Source organism: Cygnus olor, chromosome 1 (assembly GCF_009769625.2).
Source record: "Cygnus olor isolate bCygOlo1 chromosome 1, bCygOlo1.pri.v2, whole genome shotgun sequence".
Lineage (NCBI taxonomy): Eukaryota > Metazoa > Chordata > Aves > Anseriformes > Anatidae > Cygnus > Cygnus olor.
The window spans coordinates 194,231,158-194,244,554 of NC_049169.1; the positions used below are offsets into that span (position 1 = coordinate 194,231,158).

General features: G+C 36.1%; 1 protein-coding gene across 3 annotated transcripts in view; it reads right to left on the bottom strand.

The window, feature by feature from the left end:
• Positions 1-13,397, bottom strand: part of DYNC2H1 (dynein cytoplasmic 2 heavy chain 1) — a 165,997-nt gene that overhangs the window by 41,947 nt on the left and 110,653 nt on the right. For all 3 annotated transcript variants that reach the window (XR_005816072.1, XM_040544151.1, XM_040544150.1), the window contains exon 83: positions 7,337-7,453. Coding sequence is in view for 2 of the 3 variants with exons in the window: in XM_040544151.1 (XP_040400085.1) it covers positions 7,337-7,453 (117 nt within the window). In the remaining variant the exon portion in view is untranslated. The remainder of the gene's footprint in view (positions 1-7,336; positions 7,454-13,397) is intronic.

Here is a 13,397-nt window from a genome sequence, read left to right on the forward strand (position 1 = left end):
GTCTCTCTCTGGTCGTGACAGACAGCCATTTGGACATGACGGAACACTTACACAGCCCCAGTTGCAGCCCAGAATGTTTGTGCTTCCCTGAAAACTAAAATATGATGCCTGCATTATGTTGGACAGTGATGCACATCCAGTTACGTGACAATTAAGTGCTTATACGGGGCCTGGTCTACACTGTCATGGCAGAAGGCTGTGTGGGAAGAGAACAGACACCAGAACACAGGGTGGTTGAACTACTCTGATGGCCGTGGGCTGGCCAACAGGCTGTAGTGGGGCATCGCCCTACCAGTTTTGGGACCAGTACTGTTCAATGTCTTTATCAGTGACATAGACAATGGGATCGAGGGCACCCTCAGCAAGTTTGCAGATGACACCAAGCAGTCTGCACTGAGTGGTGCAGTTGATACAACACAAGGCATCCAAAAGGGCCTGAACAAACTAGAAAAGTGGGCCCATATGAACCCAATGAGGGATGTTCAGCCTGGAAAAGAGAAGGCTCCGGGGAGAACTCACTACAGCTTTTCAGTACTTAAAGGGGGCTTATAATAAGGATGGAGAGTGACTTTTTGGTCAGTCAGGTAATGATAGGACAAGGGTGAATGTTTTTAAACTAAAAGAGGGGAGATTTAGATTAGATGTTAGGAGGAAGTTCTTCACTTGGAGGATGGTGAGGCCCTGGCACAGGTTGCCCAGAGAAGCTGTGGATGCCCCATCCCTGGAGGTGTTCAAGGCCAGGCTGGATGGGGTTTCGGGCAACTTGATCTCTGGGACATGTCCTGTCCATGGCAGGGGGATTGGAACTGGATGATCTGTAAGGTGTCTTCCAACCCAAACCATTCTATGATTCTATGATCCTTCAACATCAAGGAAGATTTGTTTTAAATTTTGTGTAACAACTGTTTGACAAGTTATTTAGTGATGCCTTCATTTTCTTAAGTAAATAATCTTGAATGCAAGCTTATACTGAGCATCTGAGTATTTTGTGGGTTTTTCTTGTTTGTTTTTGTTTGTTTGTTTGTTTTTAACTTAATGGCAGGTTCATGAAAATATAATTAATTTGATTAGTGTTAAACTGTTATTAAATCATGCTGAAAGGCACCGCAGAAGCAGTTTTAGGACTGTATTTATTACCAGGGTATTCTCCAAAAGCAAGAATAAAAAAGTGTATTTTCAAATGAAGCTAACATAAATGAAAATGTCAAGAGATTCTGCATTAGTCCCAAACAGCTAAACAGAAAGGGAAAGTTAACTTGTGTAACTTTGAACACATCAATGTATTGATTTGAACACAATTAGAAGAATCTATTTAATTTGAAGTAAAAATCAATGAAAAATTAATTCCAGAGTCTTCATCCTGGATAGATTAATAAACCATTATGAAAGAGAGGCAACTTCAATGATTCTGTTGCTATGGATGGACTAAAAATAATAAACTCCCCATCTCAGCAGTTGCAGACTGTCTGAATAATTGGCAGCTACATTTAACAGGTCTTTGTGAAATGCATGGCACTAACAGGAAAAACAGCCTTTCAAATTTCCAGAAATATTTTTGAAAAAGTTAAAGCATTTAAGATCTCATTGCTGTATTAATATATAAAAATGATTTCCTATTCCAAAATATCTAAAATTTTCAAAGCATATTTGCCATTTTTGCTCAGTTTGTGTGAGATAGCTCTGAAAACTGAGCAGGAAGGATTGCTATTCACAGAATCACAAAATATTTGAGGTTGAAGAAACCTCTGGAGATTATCTAGTCCAACCCCCTGCTCAAAGCAGGGTCAGCTACAGCAGGCTGCCCAAAACCATGTCCAGTCAGGTTTTGAGTATCTCCAAGAATGGAGACTCCACAGCCTCTCTGGGAAGCTTGTTCCAGTGTTTGATCATCCTCACAGTACGAAAGTTTTGTCTTGTTTAAATGGCACTTCCTCCATTTCAGTTTGTTCCTATTGCCTCTTGCTGTCAGTGGGCATCACTCAGAAGAGTCTGGCTCTGTCCTCTTTGCTCCCTCCCAATAGCAGATACACAAACTGATAAGATCTCCCTAAACCTTTTCATCCCCAAGGCTGAACAGTCCAGGTTCTCATCTGCTCCTCCTATCACAGATCCTTAATCACCTTCATGGCCCCAGGAAACCCTTGGAAATGGTTTCCAGGGTTATTTGCTCAAACACCTTCCTAGGATCAAGGTAAGACTAACTGGCCTATTGTTCTCCAGATTCTCCTTTCTGCCCATTCCTTCACAGGAGTAAAATTTGCTTTCTTTCAGTCTTCAGAAACCTCAGATAATCAGCCTGATCTTTCAAAGAAAACCAAGAGTGGTCTCACAGTGGAGGCAGCCAGCTCCCTCAGCACTCACGGGTGCATCTCATCAGGGTCTGTGGACTTGTTTAAATGCAGTTGGTCTGAACATTCTCTAACCCAACCCTCCTCCACAAAGGGTAAGGCCTCCTTGCTCTGTACTTTCCCGTCACTTTTGGGCACCTGGGATTGCTGAAGGCTGAACTTACCAGTAAACAGAGGCAAAGAAGACACACAGTACTTCAGCCTTTTCCTTGTCCTTTGTGGCCAGACCCTCATTCCCACTCAAGTAGTGGGCCGATACTTTCCCTAATCTTCATTTTATTGCTAATATACCTGTAAAACTTTTCTTGTTGGTCTTGTGGTGGGTTGACAGCACCATAACTGCTGCTAAGTTACAGGCTGTAAAGTTAACTTAAAGTTAAGCCATACCTAGTACAGCTCTTTATATCCCTCAACAGATTCAACTCAGGATATGCTTTGGTTTCCCTAGCCTCATCCCTGCATGTTCAGACAGCATCTCTATGTCAGCTATTCCTCTCATGCCAATTGTACCACCACACCCTGCTTCCACCTCTTCTACACTTTTATTAATGCTTGAGTTTTGCCAAGAATTCCTTGCTCATCCATGGAAGCCTCCTGCTGCCACTGCTTGATTTTCTGCTTGTTGAGATTGACCACTGAGCTTGGAGGAGGTGAACCTTGAAAAGCAATCAGCTTTGCAGGACTACTCTCCAGAACAGTGTCCCATGGGATTCTTCCAAGTAGATCACTGAACTGGCCAAAGTCTACTTTCCTGAAGCAGGGTTGTAATCCTGGGGGGAGCTGCTGCCCGTGGGGGACCCGTGCTGGAGCAGTTTGCTCCTGGGGGATGGACCCCGTGGTACGGAGCCATGTGGGAGCAGTTCTTGAAGAGCTGCAGGCTGTGGGCAGTCCCCACAGGCCCAGTTTGGGAAGGACGGCATCCCGTGGGAGGGACCCCACGGGGAGCAGGGGCAGAGAGTGACCATGAAGGAGCGGTGGAGACGAAGCGTCATGGACTGACCGCAGCCCCCATTCCCCGTTCCCCTATGCTTCTCAGGGGAAGCAGGTGGAAGAAGGTGGGTGAACGGGGGGGAAGATATTTTTAGTTTGCTTTTAGTTCTCGCTGCTATAGTCTGTTAGCAGTAAGCAATAAATTACACTAATCTCCCTTACATTGAGTCTGTTTTGTCCATGACAGCACTTGCTGAGTGATTTCCCTGTCCTTATCTCAACCCATGAGGGTTTATTTTTCAGTCATATTTTCTTCCCCTGGACTGTTCAGGAGGGGGAGTGAGAAAGCAGCATGGTGGAGCTTAGCTAGCCATCAGTGTAAAACCACTGCATTAGCCAGTATCAGGTATAATGCGTGTTTTATGATTGATTTCTCAAATTCACTGACTGCATAAATTCTATCATTCTGTCACAGGCATTCTTTCAATATGTCTTTCTTATATATTCTATGTCAATTTTTATAGGATGAAGCACTGATGTTCAGGTTAGAGAAATATGCAGTCAACTGCTGTTCATGGTACCACCTAAACTTGGCCATTGTGTCACAAAATACAGAAGTGATCACTATACGGTATTAAGAGTGGACAGACAAACATATGTCCACACTTGAAGACTATGATAAATTATTTCAGTATAAATTCTATAGGTCAAACCTATGTGATGGGGACATTTTTGTTATGCTTCAGAATCATCAGCACTTAAGTGCTGCATAACTATTTTCAAGGCATTTGTAAGAAAATCCTTTTTGAATTAATCCTTGATTTATATTCTCAGCTCTGGAATAAAAATGTTTAAAACATACTTAATCTTTGTCTACATATTAATTTTAACAAGCTTCTGTGGCTCTTTTGCCCTTTGGAATAAAAAGTGGCTGATTTTAAAAACAGCTTTGAATTTATAAATACATTAGCTAGAATCAATTCAGATCTATACTGGACACTTCCTGTGTTTCAAACAGTTTGAAACAGATAGTTAATCATTATTCCCAACTACCGCTGGTAATAATTACATTTGACAGGTAGAAGACTAACATTTGCTTTTTGTAAATGGAATAGAAGGTCTTTTCAGCATCTATCCCATCTGCTTCTACTTTAATATTATCTGTATCCAAGAGATAAAAGAAAAAGGATAATAGTCTGCAGCTACACATAAATGATATGCTTCCAGAATTGAGAATAAAAAAAATAAATTTATAGGTTTCAGGAATAAAAAGTTATTTGTGATTTTACTTCTTTGTAATTGGGAGATCATTTTAGCTCATATTCTGTACCTATTCATGCATAAATAAAGTAATGTGTGGATGTTAACTTGAGTAGCAATTCAACTATTTTATTTTAATTTCTAGGTCTTCATTTAAAAGTTCTGAAAAAAAAACCCATGATGCCTTCATTGAGCAATGAATAAAGAATTAGAATATAAATCTGTATGGAATATATGTAGAATTTTTATACATGTCCAGCCTTTTCAAAGCTTAAAGTAAACAGCCTATGAAAGCAACTTTTGATGAAGAGCATATTTATTTATATTTTTGAAATTTTGTCAGATGTTCTCTCCAGAAATCCTTCATCAGGTCAGAGGCCATCCTATTCTAAATGAGATCTACAAATGATAAAAAAAAAGAGAAACTGCTAACAGCATAAAAATGTTATAAAAAGAAAAAAGTTCCAGATAATACAGGAGTCTTTTTTTTTCCCCAAAATATTATGAACAGTAAAAATGTAGGTCAAATACAGATTCCTTTCCAGATGCATATGGTGATACTTCTTCTTCTATTTAAAATGACACAGAAGGACAGATAGGCACTACAGGCTTGATTCAGGCAGGCATCTAGTGACATCTGAGATGTCTCACTCTGCCTCTAGATGCTACTCCAGCAGATCACAGGTCTCCTGCAGCTTCTGTTTTATACCTGCCAGGCCATGAATATTTGATGGTTTCTGAAATAGTACTGGAAGCCTCATTTTTAGGTAGCTAAACTGAACCCTTATTACAGCACAGATCACAGAGAGCATTTTGCATCTCTTAAAAGTTCTCAGGTGCAGTGTGGCAAGAACAGAACATCAATAAACCCAAACGTCAGAAAGAAACTAGCTGCTCAGTTCTGTGAACTAGACAATCTATACGGTAACTCATATGGGAAAACTGAAGAATGGCAGGATGGTCAGTGATAAGAGATCATCCAGACTGTATAAATCAGTAAGGCTGAAGCTAATCTTTAGTGAACAGAATGGTTCTCTAGCTAAAGCAAAGGTTTCCTGCATCCATAGAGGTACTGCACACTAGGCACAAGGTTTAATCAATATTTAGCTTTTTTTCTGAACTCAGAATATAGTAAGATTGCAAACAATATATAACATTTTGTACCCTGTAGTCCTGCACAAATAAACTTGCTGTTGCTAGGAACAGGCCACACTAACTAGGCCTTATGTTAACTCTGTGAGGCCCCAGTACTGGCCTTCTAGGCTTGGTATCAACCTGTTAAGAGAGCTTGCTGTTTGACGTGGAATTCACTACCAGGTCTCCTGATATGATGTGAAGTTGAAGCATGGGATAACAGTAAAGGCTATGAAAGTATTGCACACAGGTTAAGAAGAGTGGTCTGAGACGTATGAACAAGTAGCTGATGGTTACCTACTAGTCACTGGGGAAGGGCAATGTTAAGATCTGACAAGACTGCTTTTGCTTTAAGACAAGAAGATGCAGTTAAGCAAGAAAGTTAAACATCTAAGTGATAAAGTAAGGTACCACCTACAGCTCATCACAGCACTGTGCAGTCTGTACTGTAGTCCAGGAACAAGGGTAAAAAGGCTAAGAGCTGTCCTGAGACTGAAAACTCTTACAAAAGGAGATTGCAGATTTGAGGCCAATGGGCAAGACGTGGTTCAAGTCCAGCTTCCCTTGTCAAGGAACACTAAGGCTCGATTACCCCCATGTGGGTGACTAAGACCATCAAGGACCATAGCAATCAGCACCAAATATGTGGCTTCAGCTTCCTGGTACTGTATGGTCACAGCTAATTTATGACACAAGTTTTAAAGTATAAGTGCTTTGAATATGTAGTGCTAATGGCTAGTAACACCAAGGAACTAATTGTTAGCAACGGATGCTGTTAATGAGTATTTATGTTGTACAGTTTAAAACTAGTCTCATTTATCAATCTTCCAAACACTACAATCAAAAATCTCTAATTTTCTGATTGTTTGTGTATACATATATGAAACTGTTTCATCAGAGCTCTTGTACAGAAGGATTGCAGAATTAAATGTGTAGTTACTAAGGTATAATGGAAAGTGTCACATTGAAATATATTCCTTTTCCTTATAGGATGACAGACCTGGTTAACAACAGCCCATTTCAGAGGCGGCAGATTCATCACGAAGGTATTTAGTAGCAAGAGATTATTTTAACAAAAAGTTGATTTATCATACACTTAGCATGTACTAAGGAAGGATGTAATGAGCAATTTCAAAATGTAATTGTGAATTTTAATGTGTAACTTTTTTGTGTCACTTTTTTGTATTCAGTTATTTAAGGAAGGGAAATGTTTTTTCTCATTCTAATGCTTTAGGTAAAAGATGTTTTTAGGTCATGATGTCTCTGGTCACAATGAATCATCGATCTAAAGCTAATGTACATATTTCAAAATCATAGAAGAAATACTTTAATGTTTAAAATCATTAAACATTGCTTTGTGAATATCAGAGAAATGAAAAGACTAAGTTCAAAGCTAATATATTACTGTTCTTTTTGTAAACACATACAAGATGCTAGTTATGTCTTGTGCATGTGGGTTCACTTCCATATGAAGGAGAAAGTGATAGGCCACATGTAGACTTTATAATTACACACACGTAACATTATACTTCCCATCTCAAATGCATTTCATTTACCTTTTAACTCCCTATGTTTCAATATTCGAGATAATTTCTTAAACCTTACTTTTAATGTAGTTGCTGGGGGAAAAAATAGTTGTCTTTTCAAATAAGCTACTTTCCTACCTGATTCAGTTTCTTCCATAGGTTGAGAACAGGGGAAAGTTCAGCTGACCATATTTCTCTGTCAAATTTGCAGCCAGCACTTACTGACCTGCTCAGGATCCGAAGCTGTGAAATGACCTGAGGGATGGGAATACAAAAGCAAATCTTGAAGAAGGATAAACAAAAATGTACACGAATGCAAACAGCAAATACTCTTAATTTATCTATGGACCACGCTTTTCTGCATACTTAATTACTAATCATGATTTATTTGAAACACAAGCAATACCCATATTCAAATACTTACTTGAGCCTCACTCATAGTAAGTCAAAAATCCAAAAGCCTTCCATACTTTTCTTACCATTTTCATTGTCTGTGTTCAACTATAATTTAAAAACTAATGAGGTGTATAATTCATTAAAACCGTCTTTTCCACAAAATCTAAATAAAAAATATTTTTTTAAAAAGTCAATAAAACAACAGCGTGTGTTACTAAACACACAGTACTTATCAGGCATCAAAACACCAAGAGAATTCTCCCATGGATCTCTTTTTTACTTAGCCCAAATTACTTATATGTATATTTATTCACTTAAAGAAAGAAGAAAGAAAGCAATTAAAAGAATAATTGCAAAACTCTCAGGAAGAAGAGAAGCACCCAGCTCATCAGATTCAACTGCCTTTTCTTGTTAGCAACCCTGGTAACTCCACACAAACTGATCATATACATATATATATATATATATATATATATATTATTTATTATATTTATAATATTTATAAAATTTATATTTATAAAATATATTTATTTTTATATTTAATATATTAAATTATATATTATATATTATATATGTTATCTATATTATATATATTATATATTTAATAATTTATATTTATATTTATAAAATTTATATTTATATAATATTTATAAAATTATATATATAATATTTATTATATATATTATATATATATATTTATGTAGAAATAATACTGCAGTAAAAATTCTACAATGATAATGCCCCTTAAGCAACATATAAAAATGGTATCTTAGCTATTTTAGATAAAATTTTAGTTAATTTTCACAGAACATTATTTGCAAGAAATTTTAGAGAAAGATTTATTAATTCAATTCTTTTTTGCTTTTTTGCTTTTTTCGCTTTTTTGCTTTTTTTTTGCTTCTTTTTTGCTTTTTTCTTTTTTGCTTAGCTTATAAAACTTGATAACAAAAAAATCATTAATCTTTCAGAAGAACTGTTAACCAGAATGAGGCATTTGACGTAAAGTTGTTTCTGCTAAGTTTGGACTTATTTTCTATCCTTGAAAGATATGCAAATGTTTGCTTTTGTTTTTTTCTGATAAATTGTTTTCATTTTCGTTAGCTGAAGCAAACAGCAGCTTTTTGTTTATCAGCCTTGATAGGGAGTATGAAGCACTACAAGATGACAGTAAACTGAACTGTTATTCTTTTATAACATTTACTATAATTGATTCTTATGTTAAATGTCTTACAAGACATAAAACAAAAGATATATATATATAAACTACAAATATACACAAATCTACCTGTAAAATATACAAACCAATTTTTACAATAAGTTTGAAAAAAAAAAAAAAAAGCTTTTAATTAAGCTACAAAACTCTAACTAATTTTTTTCCATTCCTTCCTATTTCTTCTCTCAAGTGTAACAGGTATGATGGTACCATAACTTACTGTTAAAGTTGCCATGATAGCTTACTGTTTTCAGTTGACTGTCATTTTTAAAAAATAATGGGCTGGGCTGCAACTTTGTGTGGGTGGCTCTTTCAGCCTGAATAATTTCTGAAAAATGTAGCTTAGAACAGTCTTTCACCTTCAAGAGGTAAAGGAAAATGTTTTATGGATGTCAAACTACTCAGGTTGACCTCATCATTGAAATGCTCCAACACTCCAAACTTTTGGTAAGGGACTAAATATGATGGACATTGTTTAGTGTGCCACTTTTTTGCATCCATGAAACCAAAGCCTCTGAAAAGGTTTCCTCAGTGCTTTCAAATCAGTCTCTTTCTGAATGTTATGCAAATGAAAAGAGAAATTGAGTTTTTATAGTGTCATAGAATAAATCAGTTTTTATAGTGTCATAGAATAAATCAGTTTGGAAAGGACTTCGAAAGGTCTATAGTCTAACCTCCTGCTTGAAGCAGGGTGAGCTCTGGGATCGGACCAGGATGCTCACTGCTTTATCCAGTCTGATATTGAAAAATACCCACTACAGAGACTGCACAATCTCTCTAGAAGACCTGTTCCACTGCTTTACTGTTCTAATGATAAAAAAAGTTTCCTCTAATATCCAAACTGGATCTTTCTCTTTTCAGTTTAGGTCCTATACAAACAAGAGGGTCAAATACTCAGATTGGTACAAACAACGTGTTAAGATTGGGAATGAACTGACAAAAACTAGGAGTGAAATCTAGTTCTGTATTAGTATTACAAGGTATACCACAAAAGCCTTCCAGGTTACATGGTATGTGTGCAGTCCCTCCACAGGAACTGTTTCCATCTCAAGGCAAAACAAGTAAGTTTTGTCTTTCATGTGGGAGTCATATGAAAAACAAAAATGGGTCTATGACGTGGCAGAATAGGAATGAGTGCACAAACTGGATGAGTATCTAGTGTGAGACCTTGACTCAGTTGAAAAAGGGAATGTGATTAGGAATCTGTACTTAAAGATAAGAAATAACTTTTAGGTTGTGAGAGGTCACTATGTATAGACATTTAAATTGAACTTAGAGCAGACAAGTGCAAATTCAAATTCACGCCGCCTACCTTTAGGAACTTACTAAAAGCATCTAAATTACAAAGATTACCACCTTTGTCTCCCTACATAATGAACAGAGAGATCTTAAGTGGGCTAAACTGTCCTTCAAAAGTCCTTCCTAGTGCATAGGAAGACTAAGTTCCTTACATAAGCACCTCAGATAGATGGGACTATGTGGTAGAAATTAGAATGAAGGTTTTTATTTCCTGGAAACCTAGCTTCAAACCTCAAGCAGAACTCAGCTCCTCTAACTGTATTATAATAAGTGAGGCAGTTATCTCAGCTCACTTTATAATCAACTTCAGATACCTACTCTACAACAAGATTAATCATACCTTAAAAATGATACTTCCATGACCACAAAGTGACCAGACCCAGATATAGACATCTAGGTCTGTTGATTCATATCCTTTGCACTCTATTTTGTAAAGGTACCAAGCAGTTACACGTGTACTTACAATACTAAGCAATCTGAAAATCTAATCATATTTGTATAAAACAGGGTACTCAAAATCACAATACTTTTACAACACCTTTCAATGCTTACCTTTGTTATCTCAACATATTCTTTTAATATATTGTGCATTAAAAGCTCTTGCATGTTGTTCTAGTGCAGTCCAAATACAATCTAAATGTTTTGAATAAATGATTAAGGGGGGAAAAAATCTACCATAAAGCAGGAGAGCAATACCATGACTGAAAATATGAGAGGGATGGAAATAAATACAACCAAAAAATAAATGCAATCACAAATAATGGTCTGCTTAAAGAAAGGTGAGAAGATTATTCAGAAAAATTAATCTTTGCAGAAACTGCCTGTTTTAAGTAAGGTAAACTAATCATAAAACAATTTATATTTAAAAATTCAATACAGTAATTTATTTGTGAACAGAGTATCTAATAACTATGGACAGTGCACAGAAACTATTACCTAATACTTTTGGCCTTCTTAGTGGAAAATTCATACACTGTATGCTTCCTTGCATTGTCAGCATGGGAAAATGTAAATTGCATATATTAGTAAAGGTGGGGTACTCAAGATTAAAATGTCAATATTTATTGACCCAGTTATTAAAACTAATTGACCAGCTCAGCTTTTACATCTATTTCACACTTTATGGGTTTCTCTGGATATAGGCTGTTCTAATATTGACCACTGCATTATAGTAAAAGAAAACACATTTAGAGAAATTAAGAGAGAGAATGAACAAAATGGAAAACAATAAAGATAATGAATGATCCCCATGTAGCTTCATATGAAATGACTAGAAAGTCATGTCAGAGTTGAAAACAAATAATAAAAATGTGACTGAAAAATAAAAATGAGGTGATGTCAAGATTTTAACATTTCCTTCTTTGAAGCTTGATAAAAATAGAATTCCAGGAAAACAGAATTCCTACAACACTAAATCTGTTTCGGTTCTATACTCATGCACGACATGAAGAAAAAGTCTTGGCTTCAGTAATTCACAGCTACTGCAAAAACTGCTACCACAAATTCAATAAATAATAAAAAACAGGCTTATATCTAAGTCTTGTATTTATTTCATAAGCAATTCACTCAAAAAATATACAACAAAGTCAAATTTTACATGTGGTTTTATAATTTGCAAAAGACAAATGAGTTAAAGCCTAAAACATATTAGAATGGAATCATAAAATGGCTCAAGTCAGAAGAGATCTTGAAGATCATCTAGTTCCAACCCCCCTGCCATGGGCAGGGAGTGTGAAATTCCATGTCAATAAATTAGAAAAAAAAAAAATTCTAGGATACATCATTTCTGAACTTAATACGTTAACAGCTCTAGCAGTACAAAGCAGAAAGGATTTGCCAGTCAGATATCTACTTGTTCTGTTTTTTTATTTTATTTTTTTCCAAGACTACGGAACAGATAAAAACAGTTTTATTCTTGAACAAAAAGCTAACAAACTCTCCGTAAATCTATAGAAAATATCAAAATAGATACTCTACTGCCATCTACCAGTTTTAAAAGGATGTAGTCTTAGCAAAGAAACCACTTCTACATTTAATTTATCTGAATAAAACCTGTTCAAACCTGAATAAGACCTGTTCACTGACATATTTAGATTTTTATAAGACTTTACGGCTTAAATTAAAATAGGAAGTTATAACAGTCACCTTGATAAATACTGGCAAAGTAATAACTCAGGACAATGTGACTATTTCTTCACTGACCATAGTGTATCAAGGCAGGAACAGACTCCAGTTTGATATGCCTTCTGATAAAACTATATGCTTCCATATTGTTCCTTGTAATCTGACTGGGGTTTGAAGTTGTAGAGGCCCCCAGGATACGTTATTACCTGGAGAATATAAATAACTAAAAGGAAGGCTAGAAGAGGTGAATGACCTCAGCTCATTACATATCCTGAAAAAAAATAAGAAATCTGGAAAACTGCAGCCTGTTCTTAGAAAAGAACAAACTTTTCATATACAGAGTACAAATATATTCTCATATACACAGTGCCAATGCTATGGGAATTAATAAGGTTAACTGAAGTACTGCACTATTACACTGCAATGACAAAGGGCTGTGTTTTCCACTGGAGCACAGCACTGTGGGTTCCATTCCATTATTTGGCACAGCACATCTTTTATGCAGCACCATTGGTATATGTAAAATACTTCCCATATTTTAAAAATTCTAGTTAAGTACTCAAATTGCTCAATTACAGGGTAATAATAAATACAGTTTGGAATTACTCATCAATTTCTGCTAGAGCCTATTAGTCATATATTTGTGATGTGGGATGCATTTAATAAATGTCAATAATTATATGCTCTGCACAGTTGATACAAAAATTATATAACGCAAAATTATTTTAAGAAAACAGCTTTATGTTCATCCTGACATCAACAGCAATAACATAATAAGTTCAGAATAATTTCAATTACATGCTTTGCAGTAATTACACCCATACTACTCTATGTACCATGATTAGAATTATGGGGATGAAGTAGATAAAAAGTTAAGTACTAATGCTCTCAATCCCTTTAAAGATCTAGAGTTTGAAAAGGAAAATGTAGTCTGCTGATGAACGGACAAGAAGCTACAGCTATCGTTATATTACAGCTGCACCTTGAAAAATAACCACAACCCACAGCCCCACTATTCTATATACAGTAAAAACACTGCAGTTGTATGTATAACTTAGTACTGGGTAGGTGTATTCACCTTACCAGGTGTATAAGCTCGAGCATGACCTAGCAGTCTCAGAGTTCCAGGTGGCCTTGTACGCCCTCCACTAACCATGTCGTCTCTGC